General features: G+C 36.9%; 1 protein-coding gene across 2 annotated transcripts in view; it reads left to right on the forward strand.

Moving 5' to 3' along the window:
* Nucleotides 1-25,600, forward strand: part of ZC2HC1A (zinc finger C2HC-type containing 1A) — a 41,697-nt gene extending 16,097 nt beyond the window's left edge. Inside the window, exons 5-10 of one of the 2 annotated variants that reach the window (XM_065668473.1) lie at nucleotides 2,184-2,332; nucleotides 3,371-3,470; nucleotides 4,421-4,529; nucleotides 12,430-12,552; nucleotides 17,975-18,082; nucleotides 18,868-25,600. In XM_065668473.1, the coding sequence (XP_065524545.1) occupies nucleotides 2,184-2,332; nucleotides 3,371-3,470; nucleotides 4,421-4,529; nucleotides 12,430-12,552; nucleotides 17,975-18,082; nucleotides 18,868-19,051 (773 nt within the window). In that variant the 3' untranslated portion in view covers nucleotides 19,052-25,600. The remainder of the gene's footprint in view (nucleotides 1-2,183; nucleotides 2,333-3,370; nucleotides 3,471-4,420; nucleotides 4,530-12,429; nucleotides 12,553-17,974; nucleotides 18,083-18,867) is intronic. The other variant, XM_065668474.1, reaches the window with a different exon arrangement.
* The last annotated feature ends 2,143 nt before the right edge of the window (nucleotides 25,601-27,743 follow it).

A 27,743-nucleotide genomic window follows, 5' to 3' on the forward strand; every position in this document is an offset into this window, starting at 1 on the left:
GAAAGATACTGTGCTCTTCCTTCTGTTTTTTACTTTTTCCAAGCTGAGTTTACAAGTTTTAGTCTCCTGACTTCATCCAGCTGCAGTGGGTAAAACTCAGGAGGAAGAATGAAGATAAGATGAATTAATCAGTGGATTGTCTTCTTACAAATAGAACCAAACAAAATACAGGGCAGGGACAGCTACTGTTGCTCCTTTTCCACTTTATATGTAGGAGTGAAGGAGAATTATGCATGGTATCATGGAGTCCTTTCCTACTCAGCTGACTTTGGCATGCATATTTCTAACTGGTCATTTTTTTCTTTTTTTTTTTTTTTCTCCTGTGAAAGGAAAGATTTCTGTATTAATATTTCATACTTATTTGTGTGCTTTCAGTTTGCAAACAAGCAATATTGCTGGTTCTTTGATCTCCCATCTTTTCTTCAGAAATGTGGAATAGCCTCATGATACTAAGAAGGAACTTAAGTCACCCCATTTGCATTGAACTTGACTGCATGTGTATCCTGTGCTTTATTTTGATTAGTTTGTATTTTATAAAGCTTACATTGAATCCTAACAGTTGTTCTGTACGAACGGTACTTCCAGATAGCCAGGTGGCTGACTGGTGCTAAGCAGTTTACAAAATGAGGAAGATACAATCTCTGATTCTTGAAAAAGTCCACATTAATCCTCTACAGTCTGATCCATTTACTTAAGTGGGCTTTGAAATTCTTCTGTGGGAATTGAGCCGTAAGACAGCTGGAAATGTCTTTTATTATCTTGGGGCTTCCATAGCTGCTTTATTCATCTGTTCTGTTTGTTGTTTTGTTGGTTTTTTTAACTTTGGCCCTATCTCTATCTTAAGGTATAATTTTATATTTGAGTATTCTGATGGTAGTGGAGTTTTATGTAAAATAAATAAAAAAATCCTTGTTACCACATGAGATTCCCATCCTGTCACTTCTCTAATGGATTCCTGTTTTCTTCCTGTGTACTTTGCTCGCACTTCCTGGGTCACAGTTCATGGTTTGGTGGCCACTGTGTCATTTTAGTTACTTGAAGTAGTAAACAACTAATTTAAAAGGACAAGTAATAAAGCCGGACCTGCTGCATTTGTAGTAAAATGTAGGACAAATTTTATTTTGGATTGTGTAATAACTAAATGTAATATTGGAGGCAGTGACTGAACCCTCTTTTTCTTTGATATGTTTCTAAAATCACCTAGGAACATGCTAATTTAATCTGCTTTGTCAGTGTCCAGCGCTTCTGAAGTTGTTTACATGGTTCATGATTCTGAATACTGCAAACTAGGGAATTCAGCATCCATATCTCTAGACGCTAAAATGTCTGTCTGAAAATGCAGCCCAAATACTTTACTTTGCAAGGGCAGTGTATCTAAAGGGGTATACATGGAGCATATGGATGAGGGATCTTTGAGTACTTTAAACACTTTCATGGCCTTTCTGTTTTTTTTCCCCAATGTTAGTAGTAATAGTTCCTGCAAGTAGTACTGTTTGTAATGTGGCTAAATTAATTGTGAAAAATAATAAATACAGCCACCAGCTGCCCTGTTTTGCATGTCTCTGTAGCTGTCTCCTAATTTTGGAAGGGTTTTCTATGATTTTTTTTGTTGTTAGATTTCTGATTTTTTTTTCTTTAATTATTATTTCTAGTATTGCAGTTAGTACTTCTTAGTCCTTTCAAAATTGCTAGAGGAAACAGGTTTTGTTATCTTTTGCTGTTTGCATGGGAAAAGTTTTAATGTATTTTCATATCTTAAACAAACTGAACTGTGTTTGTGATGTGGGGGTGTTTTCGTGGTACTTGTTTTGGTTTCTAGTTTTGGTTTTGCTTGGGTTTTTTATTTAGTCTCTACTCTTCTCCACTTCCTTCCAGCTGAAAACCTTGCCACGTCCATATATCTCTTTGGCCACTTTCCCCTGCTGAATTGCATTTCTAAAAGTGTTTCTGATTTTGCTTAGGTTATTTCTGATCTTCAGCCACTCTTCTCGTTCTTATCCGTCAAATAAGAAACATCTTTTGTGTTATATATGGGCAATATTCTTTTCCCCTGCAATGTATATTTTTCATTTTCAGATTCAAGAGGCTTTAGTTTTATCTGGGGATGGGGCTGGTCTTTAAAAGACTTTAAACCAGTTTATTTTAAAAAATATGTTATTAATGTTAGTTTTTTGTTTTTTAAGATTACATTCAGTGTCCATATTGTCAGAGGAGATTTAATGAAAATGCAGCTGACAGACACATCAATTTCTGTAAGGAACAAGCAGCACGTATTACTAATAAGGGGAAATTGGCAGCTGATACCAAAGGGAAGCTTCCTACTCGAACACAGGTGAAAATAACATTTTCCTTAACTTGTATATTGTATTCAACATCAAATCAAGCTTTTTAGATGGTGTATTGCTCTTAAATGTAATTAACCTTTTTATTCTGTAATGCTATTACTTGTGCTAGACTGAAATTGGGCACTGAGCGTGGAAGAGGTTCTTTCTTATGAGAGTTGTAGAGATCCAAAAATCAGATGGCAGCAGCTACAAAACCAAAACCAGTCATAAATGTAATTCAGAGACTTGTGAAAACGACAGGTAAGGGTAGCACAGGAGGTAGAGACACAATATTTGTTAAAAAAGAAAAAAAGCTGAATTTCTGTTGTGCAAGTCTTGTGAACCCAGTTCAGGACTCTTTGTGAAGTGGACAAAGGTACATGTCCTACTGCAGGACAACTGGCAGCAAAATTTTGGCTAATAAGAAACTTAGGAATTCAGGCATATTAAGGTAAGAGCTGCAGTAGCTAACTCACAGTGAAACAAATTAAGGGTTGAAGTGTATGTGTGTTTTCATTTGGTGGCAGTACACTTTTTTTATGGAAGCTGTGAAGAGTTTAAATAGACACTAGCAGTTACTCAGTGATTCTTGCACTGCATTCTGTATCAGTGCTGGGACTGGTCCAGAGAATACAAGTGAAAGTAAAATTTGACAAAAATAATTGTGCCCTTGATTTTTATTTTTTTTTTTCTTTTTGGTTGTGTGTTGTGGGAGGCTGGTTGTTTCTATTTTGTTGGGGTTTTTTTTTTAATTAACTGGTAATGAGATGATAATCTCATGAGCAGCTATGGAAAAAGATGAGAAAAGTAGAAAATAGACACAAATAAAAAATACATAACCACTAAGATAATCTTTCTTACTAGTATCATCCGTATGTATAATAAAGCAGACTAGTGGAAACCATTCGCATGACCCTCTACCAGAAACAGTATACTGAGTAGGTAATAGGTACCTGTTTTCCCGCAATACCTGAGGTAACTACCTATTGTGTTGTATAGATAGTTTGATTTAATTGCTTAAATTTCTAGGTTGTATTTTGTTACAGTACAAACCACCTGCAGTTAAGAAGATGCCTTCTGTAGGATCAACACCACCATCATCATCACGCTTACCGCAGCCAAGTGGTGTTAGCAAAACTGTTGTAGGTATGAAATGAATGTTACAAATTTTCCAGTTCCTTTCCAAATATTCATTCTCAACCTATGCAGTAAAACTAGTATGATTTTAATATCTGGAAGGATTTCTACAGCATTACCCAGTGATTTAAACTGATGAAGTAAAAATATTCATAGGAGTTCAGTGTTACATGAGCAGATAAGATGGTGTCTGGTTTTCGTAACACTATTTTAAACTTAACCAATGTTTTTGTGACCTGATATTTCTTGTTTTTATACTTATATAAACATATACATATATACTTATTGTTGAAATTGATATAGTCGCTGGTAAAAGCATTTAAAGTGAAGTTGGAAGGGGCATTGATTGGCATCTGTCCAACGAGGCTCTTAAACACACAGGATTATCTTCTGTTTTATCAGGTCAAATTGTTGGGCTTTTTTTTCTGAATTGAACCTGCAGAATCATTCTGTGTAGTAATGCAAAATTTTATTGAATACTGGTCTCTCACCTGATATTTTTCTGTTGCTTAATTTTGTAACGAATTTGTATGCTGAATATGATTCTGATCATGAACATAAAAGCCACGTATATTATAACTATGCTAACACTGGTCTTATTACAATTTCAGATATCATTAGATATCACACATGTTCTGTCTGTACACACTTTGACATTCTAGACGTCTTTTCCTTCCGTTTTCTTTCTGAAGAAAGTAATTGAGATGCAGTATTTTTATTAGAATAGAATATTTTAATTAAACAATGTATGCAGAACATATGCAACTCAATTGCATATGTTCTGTAAATGTCTGGAAACATGCTTGCTTTTTTGTAGTATCTTGACACTTGTTCATATCTTGGCATTTCTAAAACTCATGTTTTGAATTTTGATATTAAAAAAACTATAATGAGTTGTATCATCCCAGAAGCAAAATCTTATGTTATCTTGTATTTCCATGCTTGCTTTCAACTGCAAGGTGCCTCTTCAAGTAAAGCACTATCTTCTTCTGGATCCACTGGGAGCAAAGTTCAGACATTGTCACCAGTTCATAAAAACTCATTTGGAATGGTGAACTCACAAGCAGGGTAAGTTTCCATTTAATTTTGTCATTTAGACTTTATTTTATGTTTACGTTGTGTTAGTTGTGGAGGTCTTTGTGGTCTATTTCACTCACTTTTTTTTTTTTTTTTTAGCTTTAGAAGTGCGATGTTATTAGTTTATCCTTAATTTATGAACACAGTGTTTATGGAACATAGAAGTAGGTGAAGATACATTTTCTGATGTTAAAATAAAGGCAAAGGTGGTCAAGTGAGGAAAAATAGAAAGTAGATTTAAAGGTTATAGAATATGCAGAAATGGTTGGAGCTGTATTTTTTTTCTTTTTGTAAAAGCAAAGAGACTTGAAAGGGGAAACATTAGGCATAATTTCCTGCAATTCACGGAAATTAAAAAAGAGGTCTGTGCCACAGACCACAAGTCAATTGTGACAGGATCTTCCCTCTTAGCACAGAAGGTGGATACTTTCCCTCTTCCCTTTTCTGTCTTAAAATACTCAAGAGACAGCAAATGAGTGAGCGCAAATAAGGCAATGGAAACCAGTGCTATACAACAACAACAAAAAGTGGTAGATGTATGTAATTGGAGTTCAGTGAAAGTGCTGGTGTGATCAGGGCTGTTACTGATACTTTGCTGTGGGGGTAGTCAGTACACACTATCTCAAAGAATAAATGTATGAAAGGATTGAAGAAAAGTAGTGCAGTTTTACAGAAATTTGAGGAGTACTGAGAGAAAACATATAACGAAGTGATTGCAGTTGTAACATTGGTGATTGAAGAAGGCTCATTCCTATAAAAACGAGTATCAGATTGGTAAAGGCTGTATGAGGTGGAGAAAAACAATGTCTTAAGTTTGTGAGGAAGTGGGACATTCTGAAAGAGCTCATGGGGATGGACAACTTTATTAATTACACAAAACTAGTGATATTTAGTTTATTGCCCTTAAGTCTTAACAAGTTACACGCGTACGAACTACAGCACCTCTTAATACCATGTCACATGAGGATGCAGTTCTGTCCCTCCTTGCTCTACCCACTCCTTCAGATATAGACTGGAGGTAGAGTCCATGAGGTTATCAGTTAATATTATTATTAATTATTCCCTCCCCTCCAGTGTCATAGGAGTCTTTGGTCTATGGATCAGCTTCACTACTGTTTGTAGCCATTTATGCTTCAACTGTCAGAAAATCCCACCCTCTGTTATGCACTGCTATATTTTTATATCTTATTTTTCCATTTTCAGAAATTAACACCCACTGATGAGTGGCAAAAAGAGTAGGTTTGCAAAACACAGTAAAAAAAGTCAGGGGAGATAATTTCAAAGCATGTTTCTGGTCCCACTGGTGAATCCCAGCTGTCTGGAAAAGGCCTTTTCCTGTTGAGAGTAAATTGCAGTCTGTATTGCTTATTGAGAGGTCACAGGTTTTGGTCTTAACTTCTTAACAAGGAAGTTCTGTTTAATTTTACTAGACAGTTGCTTACTGGACTTTGTATTCTGTAGTCTTCCATTTCTTCTACTGAAACTTTGAAGAAGAATAGCAACATGACCAAACCAAGTAGTTAATATCTGAAGAGATGTTTGCACAAATTCTCTCTGTTCACGTATGTTAACCACAAATAGATGGCTTCTAGTTGGCATAGCTCTCAGGTAATGATCTCTGCCTGAGAGGCAGTGTATGTAGCTCGGCTTATAACCTCACATGTTTAAGAGTACAGATGAGCGTATTTCTGCCTGCAGTCCTTCTCACTTTTCTGCTCTAAAAAACATGTGTTCTCATCTTTGCCAGCCAGTCCTTATGATTCCTTGCTGGTTATGTATTAGTCTTCTCACAGATGGCTGTTTAAATGTGTCTTTCCTCGGTGAGACCTAACAGTCTTTTTCCTATAGCTTGTTTGTATTAATTTCTGAGGTTTGCCAGGAGCTACATTGAAGCAAAGAGGTGTAGGAGCAGTTACAAGGTGGAAGAGTTAGGTGACTTAGATTGGTTACTAGTGACAATTTTGGCCCTAATCGTTTTAGCCCCAGGATGTGAAGGCGAAATAGGTAGGATTCCATTGAAATACCTACAAAATTCTGTGAGAGCAGGGACTGAGACACTAACAGTCAATATCCTAATTCGGAGAGGGAGTCTGTTGTGACACAGATTTTCAACATCTTAGAAAACATCTTATAATTTAGGCTATAGCTAATTGCAGCTAGAATTTTTTTTTTTTTTTAAGAAAAAAGCACTTTTAAAATTCTATAAAAATAGCCTTCATTAGGATGGAACAAGATGTATTTTTTTGCTATGTTTGAAAGTTAACCAGTAAAATGAGAAGCCATAGCATATCTGTTCCTGCAGTTGTCCCTAAGGAAAACTTTTTTTTTTTTTTTTTTTTATTTTTTACATTTTAATTAATTGAAACTTAACTGTTGTCATTCCTGATTTGGCAGAAAGATAGAGCGGCTTAACGGTAGAATTAAGATTAATGTTGGAGGGAGAGGGGAGGCAATTAAATCAGACATTGCTTCTTTCTGTAGACTCATGATACCTGTTTGCATAAGCAAAGGAGCAAGAAACGATTTTCTGCTGGCTAATGTTAGAGCCAAAAGTGATTAAAATATACATAGATGCAGTTTCCCTCTTGCTCTTTAGGTGGCACTCTTGTACTGCTGCCTGAAACTGTTGGACGGGTACATGAAGCAGTTCCTGCATTCATGTTAAAGGCGAAAGCTAGAAGGAATTGGGTCTCTAAGGCATTTAGTTCGGTAAAGAAAATATTCTTGACCTTAATTTTATATGAAGTTCAACATAAATATCACAGTATGCATTTTCATTTTGTGTGAGAAGAAATGAAGCCAAATTTTATGAACTCCCTTATTGTAAGTAATTTTTGCTATACTATTTCCTTTTTTAATTTGGATTCTCTTCTGCTCCCCAAGTAAAGGGCTACTGAGAGAGCACACCACAGCATCATCAATATATGCTAGGTTAGTGGTAGTGATGCTTACTCTGTATGCATAGATCAGGATGTGTCAGTTGAGCTCTGCAGTGAGAATTTTCTTCTTCTGCCTGGACAGAGTATAAGCGCAGACAGTTATAAGTATTTATGGAAGTGTAGCAAAAGGGCATTATTTCTGAGTCCTAGAGAATCAAATGAGAGTGCAAGAGTAGCATGTGACTCTGTATTGTAGTGAGTAGTAAAAACTTCATTCACTTGCATGAAAGTAGGATTTACTCTCTTTGTTGTTGAAAAACTGGGAAAAGGAAAATTAATTCTACCTTAATTGTGATTAGGCGTATATTTTGAGAGTGAATCATGTTAAGATCTTAAGATTGATACATATTTTGTAAGAATATGAAGCTTAGCTTTGTCTTGCATTTCTTGAGGAGCAGGGCAGTTCTAATAAACTGTCAGAAGCAATCAGATCTTCAGAAGAAAAAATAGGGTGCATTCCTCTTATCCTAAGGCTAAGCAAACAGGCACACTCCACCCCCATGTGTGAACTGTTTTGCCTGGCAGAACCTGACACCACTGTTTGTGGTCAGTCAGGGATCTTTTGCATGTACAGATTAATTGTCTGTGCATGGTTCATTTATGAGCAATGCTGGTTTTTTTAATTGGGACATCGAAAATTATGTGATGTTTTTCAGTATAACATATGAACCATTAGAAATTACTTGGTCATTTTTATTTTATTTTGGAGATAGAACATACAGAATCACAGAATCACAGAATCCCAAGTGTTGGAAGGGACCTAAAAAGATCATCTAGTCCAACCCCCCTGCAAGAGCAGGGTAACCTACAGTACATCACACAGGAACTTGTCCAGGCGGGCCTTGAATATCTCCAGTGTAGGAGACTCCACAACCCCCCTGGGCAACCTGTTCCAGTGCTCTGTCACTCTTACAGTAAAGAAGTTCTTCCTGATGTTAACGTGGAACTTCCTATGCTCTAGTTTACACCCATTGCCCCTTGTCCTATCACTGGATATCACTGAAAAAAGCCTAGCTCCATCATCCTGACACCTACCCTTTACATATTTGTAAACATTGATGAGGTCACCCCTCAGTCTCCTCCAAGCTAAAGAGACCCAGCTCCCTCAGCCTCTCCTCATAAGGGAGATGTTCCACTCCCTTAATCATCTTTGTGGCTCTGCGCTGGACTCCTTCAAGCAATTCCCTGTCCTTCTTGAACAGAGGGGCCCAGAACTGGACGCAATATTCCAGATGCGGCCTCACCAAGGCTGAGTAGAGGGGGAGGAGAACCTCTCTTGACCTACTAACCACTCCCTTTCTAATGCACCCTAAGATGCCATTTGCCTTCTTGGCCACAAGAGCACATTGCTGGCTCATGGTCATCCTCCTATCCACCAGGACCCCCAGGTCCCTTTCCCCTTCGCTACTTTCCAGCAGGTCAACCCCCAACCTGTACTGGTACATGGGGTTGTTCTTCCCCAGATGCAAGACTCTACACTTGCCCTTGTTAAATTTCATCAAGTTTCTCCCCGCCCAACTCTCCAGCCTGTCCAGGTCTCGCTGAATGGCAGCACAGTCCTCTGGTGTGTCAGCCACTCCTCCCAGTTTTGTGTCATCAGCGAACTTGCTGAGGGTGCACTCAGTTTCCTCATCCAGGTCATTGATGAAAATATTAAACAGCACCGGTCCCAGCACCGACCCCTGAGGAACTCCACTAGTCACAGACCTCCAGCTAGATTCTGCGCTATTGACCACAACTCTCTGCCTTCTTCCTTTCAACCAGTTCTCGATCCACCTCACTACTTGATCGTCAAGCCCACACTTCTTTAGCTTATCTATGAGGATGCTGTGGGAGACAGTATCAAATGCCTTACTGAAATCAAGAAAAACTACATCTACCGCTCTACCATCATCCCTCCACCTAGTCACTTCCTCATAGAAGGCTATAAGGTTGGTCATACATGACTTCCCCCTCATAAAACCATGTTGGCTGTTCTTAATGACCCCCTCATCCTTGATATGCCTAGTGATGGAGTCAAGAATAAGTTGTTCCATCATCTTTCCAGGGATGGAGGTAAGGCTGACCGGTCTATAATTACCCGGGTCCTCCTTCTTGCCCTTCTTATAGATTGGTGTGACCTTTGCCATCCGCCAATCCTCAGGCACCTCGCCCGTTTCCCACGACTTACCAAAGATGATGGAAAGTGGCCTAGCAATGACCTCCGCCAGCTCCCTCAGCACCCGTGGGTGCATTCCATCCGGACCCATCGATTTACAGATGTCCAGTTTGCATAGCTGATCCCTAACCCAATCCTCATCTACCAAAGCAAACTCCTCCTTTGTCCTGACTCCTTCTGGGGCTATAGAAATCCGGGGCCCTCGGGGAGAGTCTGCAGGAGTAAAGACAGAGGCAAAGAAGGCATTCAGCACCTCTGCCTTCTTTATATCCTCTGTCTCCAGGGTACCCACTTCGTTCAGCAGTGGGCCTATATTGCCTCTTGTGTTAGTTTTATTTACTATGTATTTGAAGAAACCCTTTCTATTGTCTTTAACCCGACTAGCAAGATTGAGTTCCAAGGAGGCCTTAGCTGTCCTAATTGCCTCCCTGCATCCTCTAACAACTGTCCTATATTCCTCCCAAGCGGCAAGCCCCTCCTTACATAATCCATAGATTCTCCTTTTCCACTTGAGTTTGCCCAGCAGCTCCCTGTTTATACTGTTTAGTGTTAAGCTGATCTAAGTTAATCCTCCTGGGAATCGTGTCTATTAGTGATACATTTAGTACTGTCTTACAGCTGAAATGCAATGTGAATACCACAACTAACCAATATCAGTAAATTTTAAATTCCACTTGTATATTTGCCTTACAGCATGTTTAGCCTTTAAAAATGTATTTTGTAAAAATCTTATTCTTTTCATTAAGACTCTAAATTACACAGCTTCATTCAATGAGATCTAGTAAATAGAAGTTGTCTTCATGTTCTTTGCATTTAATAAGATTCTTCTGATTGTCCTTTTTTTTTTCATTGGTACATGAAAGACCTGTCAGTTTGGGGGGTTTGGGTTTTGTTGAAGAGTGGAAGAATCCTGTAGTTCTTTATTTTTATCATAACTGTTTCTAGGTTATTGTCTTCAATATTCTACACTGTAGGTGCCTGAAGTTCATAGATCATGTTGATAAATTGTTTAAGGATCAGAAAAGAGCTAAGAAAAGTGTGATAGGTTGGAGTCCAGAGGAGGGCCACAAGAGCGATCATAGGTTAGAGCATCTGTCCTGTGAAGACAGGCTGACAGAGTGGGTTTGTCCAGCCTGGGGAAGAGAAGGCTCCTGCTAGACCTTATTGCAGCCTTCCAGTACTTAAAGGGCCAACAAGAAATCTGGAGAAGGGCTTTTTTATAAGGGCATATAGTGACAAGACAAGGGGGAATGGCTTTAAACTTAGAGGGGAGATTTAGATTAGATATTGGGAAGAAACTCTTTACTCTGAGGGTGGGAAGATATCATTTAATGCTTTTGAGATGTGGATTGCAAGGTTCATACCAGAAGCTTCTGAAAAATTAAATTACGTAGCAAAATTGATAGGTTCTTTCCTTTTTAATATGATGTTATTGTAAGAGCATGAAAAAGTAGTATGATATAGCTGTTGGAGATACAGCGATACACAGGAACTTTTTTTTTTCTTACGCTTGTATCTTTTATTTTAAAAGCTAAATTGAATAGGATGTGCTTCCTTGATAGCAATTAGCTGTTACCTTCCTGGCATTGTATTTTATTAAGGTTGTATGATAAGAATCAGAAAACTGCACAGTAATTATAAGAAATTATTTCTCTTAGTGGGAGGGTGCATTTTGTTAGTTTTGGTTCTTTGGTTTTGCCTTCTGATTTCCCTCTAGGGGTGGGGAGGTTACAGAATAGTTAAGCTTCAGCTACCCAGATATTTCCATCAATCTTGCTTGGTTTGTTTCTTTATAGTTCTTTAATTTCAGAAAGGTCAATAAAAAATATTTTAAGTGTCATCATTTTCCAGTTCAGGCTTAAGTTACTAAGCTTTTTTTTTTTTTTTTGAGGTGAAATTTCGGTTATATTATTGAGGTAGGGCTGGAGATGTAATAGGCTTTATGCAGTTTTTAGTGTATGATTTAAGATGCTAGAAATGCAGAACTTTATTTCAAGATCTAATTTTCCTAATATAAGCTGTGGTTTCTGAAAAGCTACAATTTTCCTTTAAGCTGATACGTGGAAGGGATGGTGGTATGGGTTTTTTTGTTTGGTTTTTTAAAAAAAAAAATCATGTTTTTAAAATTTGATTTTTGGTTTGAAAATGTTACCCATAATAATAAAAAAGTGTATAGTACTGTCTATTGTGAGTGGATTTTTTTTTTTTATACTAAAACAAAGGTGTTTTTCTTTCAGGCTTTCTATTCTTTTCTCATCTCCATAAAAGAAAAGAGAATGGAAGGCATGTTATTCTCTCTGGGCACAATGTTCAGCCTTTACCAAATAAAGTGAAAAATGAAAAATTTTCCTTCTTGCTAATTCTAAAATCAAGGAGGCTTCTACTTACATCTCTCTTATTTCCTAACATCTTAATAAAGTTACTGCGGCTTGTAATTATGAGCCCCTTTTATTTGAGAAGTTTGACATTATGTAAGCTATTCTTAAAAGAAAAAAAGGCCAAATGTGAGTGCATTGTGCAGATAGTGAGGATAACTGACATCAGTTTTTTGTTTTGTTTTTTAAAAAAGTACGTATTGGAAACCTAATCCAAATATTAGTCTATGAAATCTTGTTTTCTTCAAAGTCAAAACCACCTCTTTGTTTGAATTACTAAAATCTGATTTCTACATTATTTTAGTCAATGGGGGTTCTTTGGGAATGTAAGTATTTAATTGTGAGTACTTTAAATTGTTTGCAATAACTTGAATAGCAATCTAGCAATCTCCTTATGAGTACCCCTTTATATATTTTAGTAGTAAGATGGACAAGTTAGGCCTACCACTGCGAACTGGAAGAGATGTGCAAAGGTTTTATGACACTGATACAAAAACAGACAGTACCGTCAAAAGACCAAATGAGTTGTTGCCTATAAAGAAGTAAGTATTACAAATCAATATGATTTATCTGGTTTGCAGAATCTTCCTCTAAAGCATTGGAATAGTAAAAGTATTACCTTGGCAGACATCTGTCACCCAGGATGTCTGCCATATAATGCTGTGGGAGAGGAGTATATAATGTAATTAGTATAAGCATCTGTTTTATGTTAAGTAAACAGCTTCACAGTAGAACAGGAAAGATTAGGACTTTTACCAGAATTGACTTCTTTTGTTACTGGTTATGAACAAAGAGTAATGAACATCTGTCTTTGTAAACCTGAGATAAAACTGTTGAGTGATGTAAAGCTGAAGTAGCATTTAAGCCTGATAACTATACAAATGCCTTACAGGCAGATATTTTATGACAAAGTAATTATTCTCTGAAAGTCAAATACTTACCTGTCTTCTACTTCTGTAAGGATAGCTGTGGTGGTCCAAGAATTTGAAAAGGGAAGACTTTGTAATAAGATGTCCAGCATTTTATTAAGTCTAACTTATCTCATATAGAGACTTTCGAATATTCAGCCAGTTTGGAAGAAATCTAAGTTTGGAAGAAATTTTATTCCAATCTTTTAAAAAGGAAATAGATACTATATAGTAGCTAACCCTTTGTTTTTAATTTGGAAGATGCCAAATTTGATTGGTTTGATTCTTCATGAACAGTACCTTAAAGCATACTGCAAAAGAGAAATTAGTAAGGAATTATGTGACACATACACGGAATGTAATGCTTTAGATGGTAGAAATGTGATTAAATCTCTTACTGTTATTTTAGTATTGTAACTAAAGCTGAAATATCTTTGGGACAGGGCCAGAATATTTGAACTTAGTTTTCTATTTGAAGAAGCAAAAGAAATGAAGGGGGGTGGTATCTCTTTTGATATCTTTCTTTGGAGGGGGTGGGGTTTGTTCTTCTGCATGTTGGGCTAGAGCTATAAATCCTGTGAACCATCAAAAATCAGGTCAGTTTTTCATTTTATAACACATTATAAGATGCTGAAAATTTGTTTGAGTAACTGAAAGTGCTTACAATGGCCCCTATCCATAGCAGAGTGATTTGATTTTTCTTCTTGAGAGAACTTCTGTAGGAGCATGGACACTTACTCTGCTCTTCATAACTTCTCTGTTGTTCTTATTTGAATGTCCACTGAGTTTATGAATTCAATCTGCCTTCTTTACAGGACGTTATTAAGTATGTTACATGCCAACAGCATTTGACAAATGTGAATAGCTACTGACCCTTGTAAAATTCAGCATATCAATGTGGGTGGTCACAGTTTATGATTTCTGGACTTTGGTATGCATGCCATTAGTCATAAGGAACTTACTTATTATTTTGGACAGAACTATGAGCTGTTGTGGGTGACAGTGGTAACTGTCAAGAATATGTGACAACACCCTGTCTAGGGAGCAAGCTTGATACTTCAGTGTGTTATTGCAAACTCCAACCAAATTGCAAATGCATAAATAAAGCTTTTCATTTTGCAAACAGTCGTAATTCAACTAGGTGTACAACATGAGCTCATGTCACCTTCAATCTTATTTCTTTTGAAATTCAGAATGGATAATAAACATCTTTAAAGGTATGTCCAGATTTTAAGAATTCAAGGTGGCATTGTTACACAGCTTCATCTGCTGTCAGGCTCCATTAATACTTCACGTGGTACAACTTAGAACAGGGATTTACATAACCTTGCAAAAACAACACAAAACACAAAAAAATCCAACCAAAATCTAAAAACACCAGAAGAACTAGGCAAGTAAATAGAAGTGGCAGAGGTTAGACAGACTGGAAGAGACCAAGCTGTGGTGGCAGAAGTTGAGATAATCAGGAACGTCCAACTCTGTTGAAAAACATCTGTCTCTAGAGACCAGATTGCAACTTGAGGATGCAATTTCAAGATTTGTCATCAGATATACATGAAACCTAATGATAATCATGTGTCTAGATCTGGGATGAATAAAGCTGTAGATCATAGTAGCATGCTACTTCTGCTGATTTACTCATCAAAAATCTCAGAAAACATTGCAGTTAACTGTAAGACTCATATTAAAGTTTCTAGTCTAAAAATAGGTTTGGGGTTTTGTTTTTTGGTTGGGTTTTTTTGTATTTTTAGAAAACTATTTGGGGAAAAGAGTCTGCAGAAATTATGCAGTAAGATATGTTTAAATATTTCAGAATCAAGACATCATGTTAAACCTTTAATAAATGGTGTTTTACCTCTTTGTGGGACTCTGCCTCCCTCAATAGACAGGGTAGAGAGTGCACTTTCAATGTGGCTTTTCAGTATTTTGGGGTTTTTTTCCCTGGTTCAGTCAGTGGCCTCTATTCTGTACTAGATGCCACACAAATCGTGTATATAAGACACTGATTTCTGAGAAATTTCTCTAGTATATACTTAGCATTAAAACATCAGGTGAATTTTCAGAGTAATTAGTGGGATGAGGGTATATTACATATGTTTTAGAGAGCTGAACAGTTGAAATACAAGAAAGAATAGTGGTTAGTTTTTTCATGTTAATTTGTGTCAAATATCTAGGACTCCTAGTATTATGTTTAAAAATGATTGAGTCAAAGTACACCTTGAAGAGACTTCAGTTTAAGAAATTAATGCTCTTAATAGCAATATGTTTGTCCCCCAAAAAATCCAGAAAAAAACAGAGTCAATAATACTTTTGAAAAAGATGTTTTAAATTACTTGCAGCTGTCTAAACAGGAACTGAGACACAATTCTTTTCTTTGCATCATAGTCTGATCATCCACCTTCTGTCATGAAGGACTTGGGGGTGCTGGTCGATGAGAAAATGAACATGAGCCAGCAGTGTGCGCTGGCAGCCCAGAAAGCCAACCGTATCCTGGGCTGCATCAAAAGGAGCGTGACCAGCAGGTCGAAGGAGGTGATCCTGCCCCTCTACTCTGCTCTTGTGAGACCTCATCTGGAGTATTGTGTGCAGTTCTGGTGTCTTAAACATAAAAAGGATATGGAACTGCTGGAACAAGTCCAGAGGAGGGCCACAAGGACGATCAGGGGATTAGAGCACCTCCCGTATGAAGACAGGCTGAGGAAGTTGGGGCTATTCAGCCTGGAGAAGAGAAGGCTGCATGGAGACCTCATAGCAGCCTTCCAGTATCTGAAGGGGGCCTATAGGGATGCTGGGGAGGCACTCTTCGTCAGGGACTGTAGTGACAGAACAAGGGGTAATGGGTTAAAGCTTAAACAGGGGAAGTTTAGATTGGATATAAGGAGGAAATTCTTTCCCGTGAGAGTGGTGAGGCACTGGAATGGGTTGCCCAGGGAGGTTGTGAGTGCTCCATCCCTGGCAGTGTTCAAGGCCAGGTTGGATGAAGCCTTGTGTGGGATGATTTAGTGTGAGGTGTCCCTGCCCATTGCAGGGGGGTTGGAACTAGATGATATTGAGATCCTTTCCAACCATAACTATTCTATGATTCTATGATCTATACCATTTCTGTGTCTACAACTGAATTTGTACAGAATGTTCTTTCACCTGTTGAGCTCTAATGAATTTTACTCAATTATAAGCAAAGGTCTCTCTTCAGTGTAAAATCAGATGAGGGAAATAACATAAGATAGAGAATTCAGCATCTATACTGTTGTGTATACCTGTAACAGTATAATATAGGTTACATTTAAAAATTTTATCCTGGAATTTTGTAATGTCTGAAAGACATAACTTTTAGTAAGTTTAATTCTGGTATAATTTATGTAGTGCTTTTCAGGGTTTCATTGGGGTTTTTTTGTTTGTTGGGGTTTTTTTGTTTGGTTTTTTTTTGTTTGTTTGTTTGTTTTTTTAATTATGAAACCATCTTTAGAATCTCCTTGCTAAAGAAGTTGGGCAGACAAGAAAACTAAGGGAGAAGGTTGCTGTTTTGCCCAGTGAGTCAGAATCTTTGATGCTTCCACTCTCCCTGTTGCATGTAGAAGCAATTCTTATTAAACTTAAATATTTTTGTTAAATATAATATCACTTGATTTAATCTTAAATTTAGTTCCTGATTTCAGCTTTCATAGTGAATCATTTGATCACTTTTCCCCTGAAGTGTTTCCACTTAAGCTGGAAAGCCATCTTTAATCTATGCTCATAAATGTGAAGGAAGAAATGTTTTATGCAACATGTCTAAAATGCAGGAGTTCTTACATTGTTCCTCAGTTGTGTCAATGTTGCATTTGAAGTTACTGGAGCTGACTGCATTTTCTTCCATATATTTTGAAACCCAAACCAAGACTAAGTTGTTTCTTATTGTGAAATGAGCAGTTAGATTCATCTGAAGGGAAGAAAAAATTAAAAGTCACTTGTGGGTTTTTGTTGCCAATTAAGCTCTTGGTGACAATTTTTTTTAAATGGAGTCTTAATTTTAATTTTATTTTAATGTCTATGAGCCAGTCCCAACTTAAATTTCATTTATGCATTGGTGTTCCAAGAATGAGAACAGCAAAACTTGGTGAGTCATCCACAAGATATCAGTCACTAAAGTCTTGCTGAAGAAGAAATCCCACTAAATGGTAATTCTTTTGACTAGTGATGAAAAATTCTGTCCTTTGTCACTGATGATAAAAGGATGCCCCTTCCAATCTTTCTTTTTTAGTGCTACTGATTTTTTTCAGGGAATTCTGATGTTTCAGTAGTCATCAAGTAAGTAGTGAGATGTTCTGTATGCTTAGGATGTGCTATTCGTTGCATACTGGCTTCTCATAAAACCCACGATTCTGAGGAAAGCAGCTTTCATAGCAGTGTGGTCATACTATTAAAGCCAATTTCAAGAACACTGTGACAGGCTAGAGAAAAAAAAGCCCTAATGCACAGCTGGATAGACTTTCTTTCCTTCTATCTATAAATACAATATTTATGCTTTGAAGAAAGAGGATCTACAGCATTATCTAAGAAGTATTCATCCTAAATAAAGTCTGTGGCTATGCTGAAAAAGAGTTCTGTGACTCATTTGATATTGCTCACAAAATATTGAGAATATGGTCTTCCTTCTGTGTTTTTTTATTTTTTTACTTTTTTTAAGATGTGCAGTCAGCTGCTCTGTATCTCTCTGAAAGCCCTGCCAGTCCTAAAAAGTGACCTGTAGTTTGTCATGGTAGACATTATATACTAAACCACCAGTACTGCAGGATCTACCTGTATTTTGGTGTGAAAGTAAGTAAAATACATGAACAAAAAGGGACCTGCTGTTCTGTTTTGTTTCTCATTCTAAGACTGAAGTCATATTCAGTCCAAACCATGCAAGTTCATGCCAGAGCTCTACTGTCTGCTCCTAGTAGGAAACAAGTTATATTTTTCGTGCAGTTAGTTGATGTGTAGATTGTTGAACTAATTTTTTTTATCGTTTGTAAGTGTATGTCCGTGCATGTATTTTTGTGTATACATAAATCATCAGATGTTTTTTGTGTTTTAGAGGTACAACAAAGCCACGAACATCAACCCCTCCTAGTGTAGCAAGAACCATGAGCACAGGTGCTCTAACAAACAAAAGAAAAACTAGCAATTCCGACAGTTACTCAAGGTACCTTTGAATTTTGTGGATTTTTGTCAGCAATAGAACCTTCATTAAAGGGGAATACTTATTACAAAAGAAACTGGGGAAAATGTTGTTCTCTGCAGTTAATAGATAACTCATGATAATATTATTTAGCATATTTAATATACTGAATATATCTTGCATATTTGTCATCTAACAACACCTTTGTCATCAGCTGTCTTGGGTGTGCATGCAAGACTGTTAGAAATGTCAAAAACATCTTAGGAGAGCTCTTGAAAAAAAATAAGCGAATGGTCCTTCAAATGATAAGTGGTTCAGTTGAAATTTAATTACATTGCATGCTAAGCACAGAAATTCTGTTGTCTGCCCTTTTAAAGGGTAGGATAAAAATTGCATTGCTGTATTGTATTTTAACCTTTCTTGTTTCAATAAGCTGAGTTTTAAGTTTTCCAGCATTCCATTTAATCTAACTAACAAATCAAATATCCTAAATTAGATATAATTAGATTAGATCTGAATTTAAATCTTAAATTTAGATCTTACTAATTAATAATTTAGATTTTACTATATCTAAATTCTAGGTCCTAGTCCTAAATATTTTGCATATTTTTTTGTTTTCTTTCAGGGAAGGTGAATATCTGGAGATAAGTAGGGGAGTCTGTAGAGTTATAAGATATGCCACTGTAAATAAACAGGAAGTGTAAGATGACTAACAATAGCAGTAATTCACTGCAAGGATTAGAATAATTTTGCATCAAGTTATACTGAACTGAGTTACAGAGAATGTTCTTTTATCTGGGCATTTTCAGGTCTGACAGTAAAATAGGATATGACAGTGGAGACTGCACATCCTCGGTCAACGGAAGTTCAAAAAGCAGCGAAGGAAATTCACCTGTACATTTATCTAAGTTCTGCCATGAATGTGGAACAAGGTATCCAGTGGAATGGGCAAAGTTTTGCTGTGAGTGTGGAATTCGAAGAATGATTGTGTGAACACATTCTTAAATGCAAAAAGAAAATGAGAAATTGGAAGCATCTGCTATATACTGCTGCATGGAAAACTAGAGCACTCCTTCCAGTTAGACTTCATGCTGCAAACATGTTGAAACATCATAGTGTAATTTTCTGAGTGCAATCTTCTAGTTACACAGTTATTTATGAAGAAATATATATATATATACACTGTATATAAAAATAGCAGGTACCTAAAACTGTGCCATTCAAGGAAATACTCTTTAATCTCTGGAAATATTTAAAATTAAGGTAAAAATATGTTAAGTAACTTAGGTAGCAGAAGTGGTTCAGTGTTATTTTTCTTGTAAATCCTACTAGATAAGTGATGTAAATAATTCTTTATCTAGCAGGGTAATACTTACCCATAGAGAACTAGCCATGGAAAAACTTGGGATTCAGAAGTTTCTTTGTGGAAATATTACCTTCAGATGTGGCAGTAACTTAGATGCTATGCTAAGTGACAACAATATGAGCAACTCCTTATAAATTCCTAGCTAAAAGTGCAAGTCTGGATCCCTTTACACTCTTTTAATAGTAATATTCTAATTGGACTTCCTAGGATTTTTTTAAAGAATCAAAATGGAATAACTACCTGAGAATTCTGTCCACATGTAAGAAAAGCAAGATTTTTGTTAGTGGCTTTTCATGTTCTATTTTCTAATCAGACCATGTAAATACTTTTATGTATTTATAAGGAAACATATAGTATTGTCATTTTATTAAGTTCCTTTTGTTCAGAAATATGTCTTCCTCCTCCTGTGCTCAACCATGACTAGCATATCTAAAAGTTTTGTGCTTTTTTGCCTTTAAAGATTTCCAAAGGTCTTGCTCCTTTTTTCTCTTCCCTCATTTCTTGAAGGAAAGACAAAGTCTATGCTTGTCCTACCTAGACGATGAACTCTTATGTTGGAAACGAGCCTTCTTGATGCATCCAATACAATAAAAAGAGTTCTATAAAAAATTTGTGTTACTAGAGCAATAGAACTTGATGCAAGCAGTGACTGTTTTTTATTCTTATCCCTGTGCAAGAAACACAGCTTACATACGAGCACATGATGGAGAAACTGTGCTCCATAGGTTGATGTGTTAATACTTTACATGGATATTTTGCTATTTTCTGTGTTCCTGGGCTCTGAAGGGCAGTTTTTAGAAGTTAGTAATAAACTTTGCATTAATTCATTGGGAAGAAAGGTCAGGCCCTGGAAGATCTTGTTGTTGTTTTTATGAATTAAACCGGATATTAAAACCGTTCAAGCCACATCACATAACTTGTATCTTAATGTACTAAACTGTTTTGTGAAGTTTTGCTTCGAAGTACTGGCACCATCTTAGTCATGTGTGCAGGAACAATCTGAAAGAATTTAATTGTGCCTTTCCCACAATAAATACACTCAGAAATGGTTACTTTCAGCTCACAAACACTGTTGGTATCTATTAATAGAATTTCTTTGTAGCTTATGCAAAATGTAATGTAGTGTTCCATGACAGCATTAGGATCATTGGTTGAATTCTCAAAATTTGCGATTACTATCAATGGGGCCAATTTTGAAGAAAGCAAGATTGAAGAAAAGCATGTCCAAAGCAGGTTCCTGTCTTGGAAGATGAGAGACTTGAGAGGCTTGACTAGTCATGTTGCAGGCCACAAATTATTGATTGTTTATAATTAGTTCAAAGGTGTGGAATTCTCTTACACTTTTTATACAAAATTATTTTTAGAAATTATCCTTCATTAATGTAGTCTTGTTTTATTATAATTTTCATTAACTGAGCATGGTAGGTGGATGACTGATAATGATACTTAGAACTGACAAATCACAGCTAAATGATGCTCTGGGTAGTTCAGGTTTTAGGATCAATATTTTGGCATATGCATATCTGTACTTGATAAAAATGGAATCATGCATCCTTTGCGTAAGTAAGCCTGCTTTAGAAAATTGGGCCATGGAGTTCTGCAGAATGAACTACTACTGCAAAGCAAGTGTCCATCAGCAAAGATAAAATCCAGAATAATTTGGATCAGTTAGTGAATCTACTGAGAAACCAAATCCCTTATCTGACTTGACGAACTTCTAGTTCTTGTTTCTACTGGAAAAAATGCATTTCCCTATTTATTGAAAATGCTTTTACGAAGGGAGAGAGTTTAGTAAGAAATAAATACCTTCTAGGTTCTCCAGGATTGCTGTAACTGTAGAAAAAACATTGATAGTTTGTCCTGTGAATTGTAGGTGTCAGGTTTCCTAGTTTTAAATCAATCCAAAGACAGTTACCATAATTTCTGCTTTCTGAGCTGTTTCCGTAAGTCTCTGCTTCCAGTGTAGCATTTAGTAGATTCCTCTACTGTGACATATCACTTATTTTATTTACATTTCTATGGTTTATAGCAAGGACTAGACAGGAGATTAACCTGAACTGAAAGGATTTTAAGATTTCCTGAACTTTTAATTCGTTGTTACAAAAAGGTCTAGTGAAACATAAATAACTGTTGATAGTAACATTGGATAATGTGTGTGTTTGAACCTCCAATAAATACAAGCAAAGAAAATATGATTGTGCAGTTTACTGATGTACAGTGAAACTATCAGAAGCCTTGTATTTTTCCACTTTAGCAACTGGTTTTGTTACTGAATTACATAGGTTTCTGAAGTCTCTGGTACTACAGACCATAGACTGTATTACACAAGATATCAGCACAGACTGCTGTAGTTCCATCTCAATGTGTCATGAAATTAGTGGTTTAGGGTTACTCAAAGAATCACCATCAAAACTATTGTGAAGAGTAGCTTTAATATGAATTTATTAGAGTGTGACTTAACAAAATTTGGTGGTAAGGTTCACTCCATTACTTACTACATGGGTAAAACATACCAAGGAAAATCAAGGTAAAATCAAGCTATAAGTGTTAATAAAGAGACCAAAGGCACAAAAGGGTAAGATTGAGTCAAGAGGTTCAGAGTGGATCACCTTGCTCTGTAAACTGGTGTTGCTTAGGTGTAATTAAGTCTGGTCTTCATAACAGACTTGGTCAATGGTTTGTATCTGAAGGGTTACATGTGTGCCAGTTCACCACAGATGGGATTTTTACGCAGCTTTTACTGAGCAGCAGTCTGTGGTTTTAACATTTTGCACTGTGAATCAGTAGGACTCAAGTATAGTGTTCACTACACTTGTTATGTGGTGTCTCAGTCAATATACATGCAGATACAGAAACATATAAAGGTACCCCTTAAAAATTCCCCTGAAATTCAGTTAAATATGTCTCTGCATTTCTAAATGGGAGAGGGTTGAACCTTCAGGAGTGGGGAGTCTTCAGCCAGCTCCCATTTGTTGCTGCCTGCGATGGTCTTCTGGTTATCATAGACTTGGGCATGAGCTCTGAGGGGCATCCCATTCAGAGAGAGATGCTGGGAGCAGCCCACTGCAGTCCAGGAGTGTTCAAAGGGCCTCACTTTGGACCACTGTTTATAGGGTCATGAAATGATTGGCTTTAGTCAGGAGTAAATTTCCATCTTGGCCACAATCTGAATTGGTAACTACTAGAATTTTTTCAGCACTCCAGTAACAATGGTACCTGTTCCACTCAGGCTATGATCAAGGGAAGGAATATTCCAAGGCTGTTGGGGGATGACTGATTATCTCTGCCTTTCCTTTTCCACCTTGGCCAGGGAACAGGAGTCCCTGATATGGCCAGTGCCTCCCTTGCAAAAGTGCCTGATAGAGGTGCTTGAGCGCCCAACCCGTTACAGGAAGGCCAAGGCTGATGGAAATTCCTGAAATAGTAGAGGAGCCCAGTGGGGAGAAATGCACTACCACACAATGGAATGTTTGTTAGGAAATAATAGATTTCATATGTTTTCATAATGTCACTGCAGAACTGAATATGAAGAACAGTTTTGTTATATAGAGAAAAAGATAATCTGTTAAAGGAGATGGACTCTGAATTTTGAATTTTTAGGTACATTAATGACCTAAAACTAAAACCTGTTTCCCTAGCCCTCCTTCTGCTTTTATACCTTGATTTTTATGGCAGGAGAAAGCAGGTATACTAAAAGGGGAGTGTTCCAAAATATCTCAAGAGTCAAAGTGTTGCTAATTGCAAAGATAAAACTGATAGACAAACTATGCACCACTAATGCACTTCATTGATGAGTCTAAGCTTAGCTAGTGTCATTCTCTGGATGCCTTGTTGACATATATTTACCTTAAAAGCCCAAATTCCTTAGAGTTCATGTATAAATTAGGGTGATGCAATTACTTAATTTAGCATCTGTATTTCCAGTTCTGTGTGTGTGTGAGAGAGAGAGAGAGAGCAAGCATGTGTTTTGTGAGAACTTGTAAGTTGCACAAATGTAAAAAGTTGTTTCACTAATGCAGAGTTTATACAAAACAGGAGTAAGTGCTACTGGAGGATTACGAAGCCTCAGGCAGTAGGCTAATGTAGTTACTGTCCATTTAAAGTGAAATTTATTGATGTGACTGTTTTGATGATTGCTGTACCAGTGTCTGACCCTATGACAGACTTACTGTCTGCCACTGTACTTTCCTAATGCGCTTACTAAGGTTATTCCATTCAATTAAAAATAGAAAAAGAAAAAAGTCAAAGATAAAATCCACATAAAGGAACAAGGAGGTGGCTTGTTTGGGAGTCTGGCCTGAAGGTGTTTGCTTTTGTGATGTCTGTTGTACAAGGGATATGTCTGTGCCTGAATGAGTGCGGGATCATTTGAACTGGTGTAAATGCAATGGAGTTATGCAAAATACTAGCTTCAACAGTAAAAACAACATAGCTTAAGGTTTAATCTTTATATGATGTATCTTAACACAGGTTTATATTTATGCATGATACTCACTACCTAGGTAGTTTCAGAACTGGAATCTCTAAATATACAGCAAATTAAGTGTATGGTTATGTGGATAGTTATGCCCTCCGTCTTACACACCGCCACAGGGAGGTGGGCATGGGGAAGCACTTCCCCATTTCAGCTCATACCTACAGAATGAATATTTAGGCAGAGTTTTGAGACTTGAGAAGTTGTTGGAGGGTGGGGGGAGTGGGGAGCTCTCCATGGTTCTGGTGTTGGTTAGCCTCCTGCATCTCCAGCTCTTCCCTGGGCTTGCAGGTAACAGGGTCCATAGGCTGATGGTTCTCAAATGGATTCCAAGAGCTGAGCAAGTCATTGAGCTTGTACCTCACCATTGCAACTGAGAGAGTTAGTGCCTGAAATGTGTTGTGCAAAGAGGACAGTTTTGTGATGCATACTGAACAAGTAAGTGGAAGGAGGTGTGGCTGCAGTAGTTTAAATGCTAATAAAGCATGTAGCAGTGCACACTGATGTAGGCTATGTAATTAGTCTGAGTATAAAATGAAGTGGTATTGTCTATGTATTGCAAAGTTCTCCAGAAGTGCTGGATGCCAGCATATAGACTTTGTATATGTGCAAGGAACAAACTTGTTACAAGTTTTCTTTTAATATTGGGTGACAGATCTGTGTTTTGTAAGAGCACTTTTTGCAACGTTAAGTCTTTCCAGTTTGACGAAGCTAAGAATAATTGCATGGGTAGTATATGACAGGGTAAACAGGTAAACAGGTTTTGGTGACTCTGGTGAAAATAGTTTTATTGCCTTTCAAGTACAGCTCATTCCAACTTTTGATGGTTTGGGGTTTTCGTTTGGTTTTTTCCAACTCTCTTGTAAGATTTGAGTTACCTAATTATGTTGTTGAAGAAGTGTTTAGTTGATATTTTCTTCCCAGTGTTCATAGTATAAGTGATTTTCATACTAGTTCAGTGGAGTGGGGTTTTTTTGTTATGTCATTCCAGAATGCAAATTTCTGGAGAATCCTGCTTAGCCCCATTCTATTCCATCTTGCCAGAAAACAGCTTATTCATACTTTCTCTTAATTAGTGTTTCTTCTTTACAAAAATAATCAGTGGAAAAAATCATATTTCTCCAATGTGAACATTAACTTTTGAGTCAGCAAATCAAATATTCAGTTTAATGTAACTGAATATTGAACTGAAGTTCGAAATAGTAGTGCATGGTTTACCATAGTTCTGTATTTGGATTTCTGGCAGAAGTGTGAATGGATTTGGGTCTGATGTGTAAAGTGCTGAGTATTCTAAGCCCATTACAAATACCTATGTTGTATGATTGCTGTAACTCTTGGTGTTCATCCTTTATATGCTACTTAGTATGTATATTCATAAGTTTATTTATTGATGTTCCATGTTTATAAATGAAGTGTTCATGTGTTTGAGGTGATTAATTTTGTTAACATTTCATTTATTATGTTTGCCTTGCCCCTCATACATTGAATATTTATGTTTATGAGCATCCAATGGGTTTGGGGTTTGTTTTGGGTCTTTTTTCTCAGAATCCCTGGGTTTGTTAGCATCTTATTTGGTATATTATGGGTTTTTTTAAGTGTCAGTTCTGTTTAAATTAATAAATGTAAATCACCACCTAATGCTAATTTGCCACTTGTTAACAATAAAGCAAATATACCAATAAAACTTTTTGTGATGTACGCATTTTTGTTGTCAAATGTGAAACTGTAGTAACTAAAATAGCACAGGGGTAAGTAATATTAATTCAACCTTAGGAATATTTTGATGTCTTTGATCTCAAGTACACCAGACCTGATGTAAGAACCATCCCCTGTCTTCTAGTGGCTGGGAGAGAATATTTAGTTATTCTTTTCAAAGGATAGGGGGTTTTTATTGACTTATGAAATTCCTCAGTCACCTTGAAAAATACTCTATACCAGATACTTCAGTCAGTGTCATCTGCCTGTATAAATTTAACCATATCTCTTTCCCAACTTATTTTTTTTTTAATAAGGCTGTAAGGTAAAATATATAATACATAACCTAAACTTGATCTGGGCCTGTTCTTCTCCATGAGGTTAGAGCACTGTTTTTTTAATATGATTAAGCAGGAAAAATGCAGAAGTTACATTTTTTCTGTGAAATTCACGTACGTGAGCAGAAGTCATAGTAAGGGGTTGGGTTCCTGATTTTGTGGTTTTGCGAAATACAGATGAGTAGAGATCAATTCCTTTTTTCTTTCCTGGAAACTTCCATTGAACTGGAAGGAAACATATAACAAGCCAGAAGAGGTTTACTTCTGCATCTTTAGCTAAAGAACTGCAGTGACCTTCCTTAACCTGGCTTCCCAACCACCAGAAATTCTTCCTTCTCATACACCACAGAAGACCTAACTCATTCTTGCTGTTAGAAATGTGCAACATTCTCTTGCTTGCAGTGGTTAGTTACCCCTTTTTACCTTTTCATAATCCCTTGCAACAGCTTTTTACTTATTTAAAAACCTAAGATTTTTCCCTTGACACCTTCCCATAAAATCCATGTATTTCTAAATCGTGAATCTGACCTACTCATATTCCTTATTTACTGTGGCCAAATAAATAAATACAAAAATGACAGTGGCAGAGAGGTAGGCACAGTGGTGATACCCTGCAAGGTTTTCATCACTTCACCCATTCCTGCAGAGCAGTTTATTGATGTTAGATCTGTAGTTTCAGGAGAGACCGGAGAAGGTTTTCAAATGGAAGAAACAAACCAAAAAGCACAAGCCACTGCACTTAGCATTTAGTCTTTGCATGTAAGTGGTGACTCAGAAAATTTGGCAACATGGATTAGGCAGGCAAGATATTCATTAAAAGCAGCAATCAGAAAAAAATCCACAGTTTCATAATCTGTCAATTTAAATTCCTGCTCTGAATGTAACCTTCATCTTTTTCCCAGGATAGGCTTGAAACTGCTTGATTTGATTCAAGATGTAAGTTGTGGGCTAGTGCTCAAGTCATTTAAGATGACTGGACTTACAGTTTTTTAATAGCTAATCCTGAATCTATGTGTTTTTCTTTTGATTCCCACTGACCTTTTCTTGCCAAGTGGTTATTAGGAAATTCATCTTTGCTTTTGACTGTTCCTAAATTAAAAAAAATAAAATCCCCAAACCCCACAGATTTAATCCTCAGTCTCCTGAGGGCTTCTTTCAGTAGAAAGGATTTCTAGAGAAGTCCTTACAGTTGTGGTTACATTCTCCTATCTGCAGTATGATATTGGGAAATCTGTTTCCCTTTCCTATTGCATAAGAGTTATGGGTGGGGTTTGGGTTGGTTTTTTTCAGTGTTTGGAATTGAAGTTGTAATCTCTTACATCAAGAGCTAAAGAGAGTATGTGAAAGTCTCAATCACAGTTCGACAAAGATCCTACTCCTGCCTCAAGCCTCTTCACCATAAATACATGGGGGGCTGAAGGGAGTATATTCCAGGAAAGCATAACAGTATGTTCACTTTGCTTTTAACCTCTTCCCTCACCATTAGCAGTAGGGCACACTGGGTTTCATGGATTCAGTACAGTGATCTTATGCCAGTCAAGGGAGATGTATATGGTTCTCTGAAGCACGCCCTACCATTTTTCAAGCCTTTTATTTGAATACCACAAATTTTTCAGAGCAGTTCTCTGGAAAAGTTATTTTCACCGGACAAAACAACCTCATTCTGAACCAGGGAACAACAGGCCAACTTCACTAAAGATTTCCAGAAGTATTTAGTCCAAGGTAGATACCCGGTATGGAAATGTCTACCTAAACTGGCCAGGTAACAAGCAAGTAAGAAATGGGTATTTTATCATGGGATGTCCCAAGCAG

The sequence above is a fragment of the Lathamus discolor genome, chromosome 2 (assembly GCF_037157495.1).
Source record: "Lathamus discolor isolate bLatDis1 chromosome 2, bLatDis1.hap1, whole genome shotgun sequence".
Classification (NCBI taxonomy): Eukaryota; Metazoa; Chordata; class Aves; order Psittaciformes; family Psittacidae; genus Lathamus; species Lathamus discolor.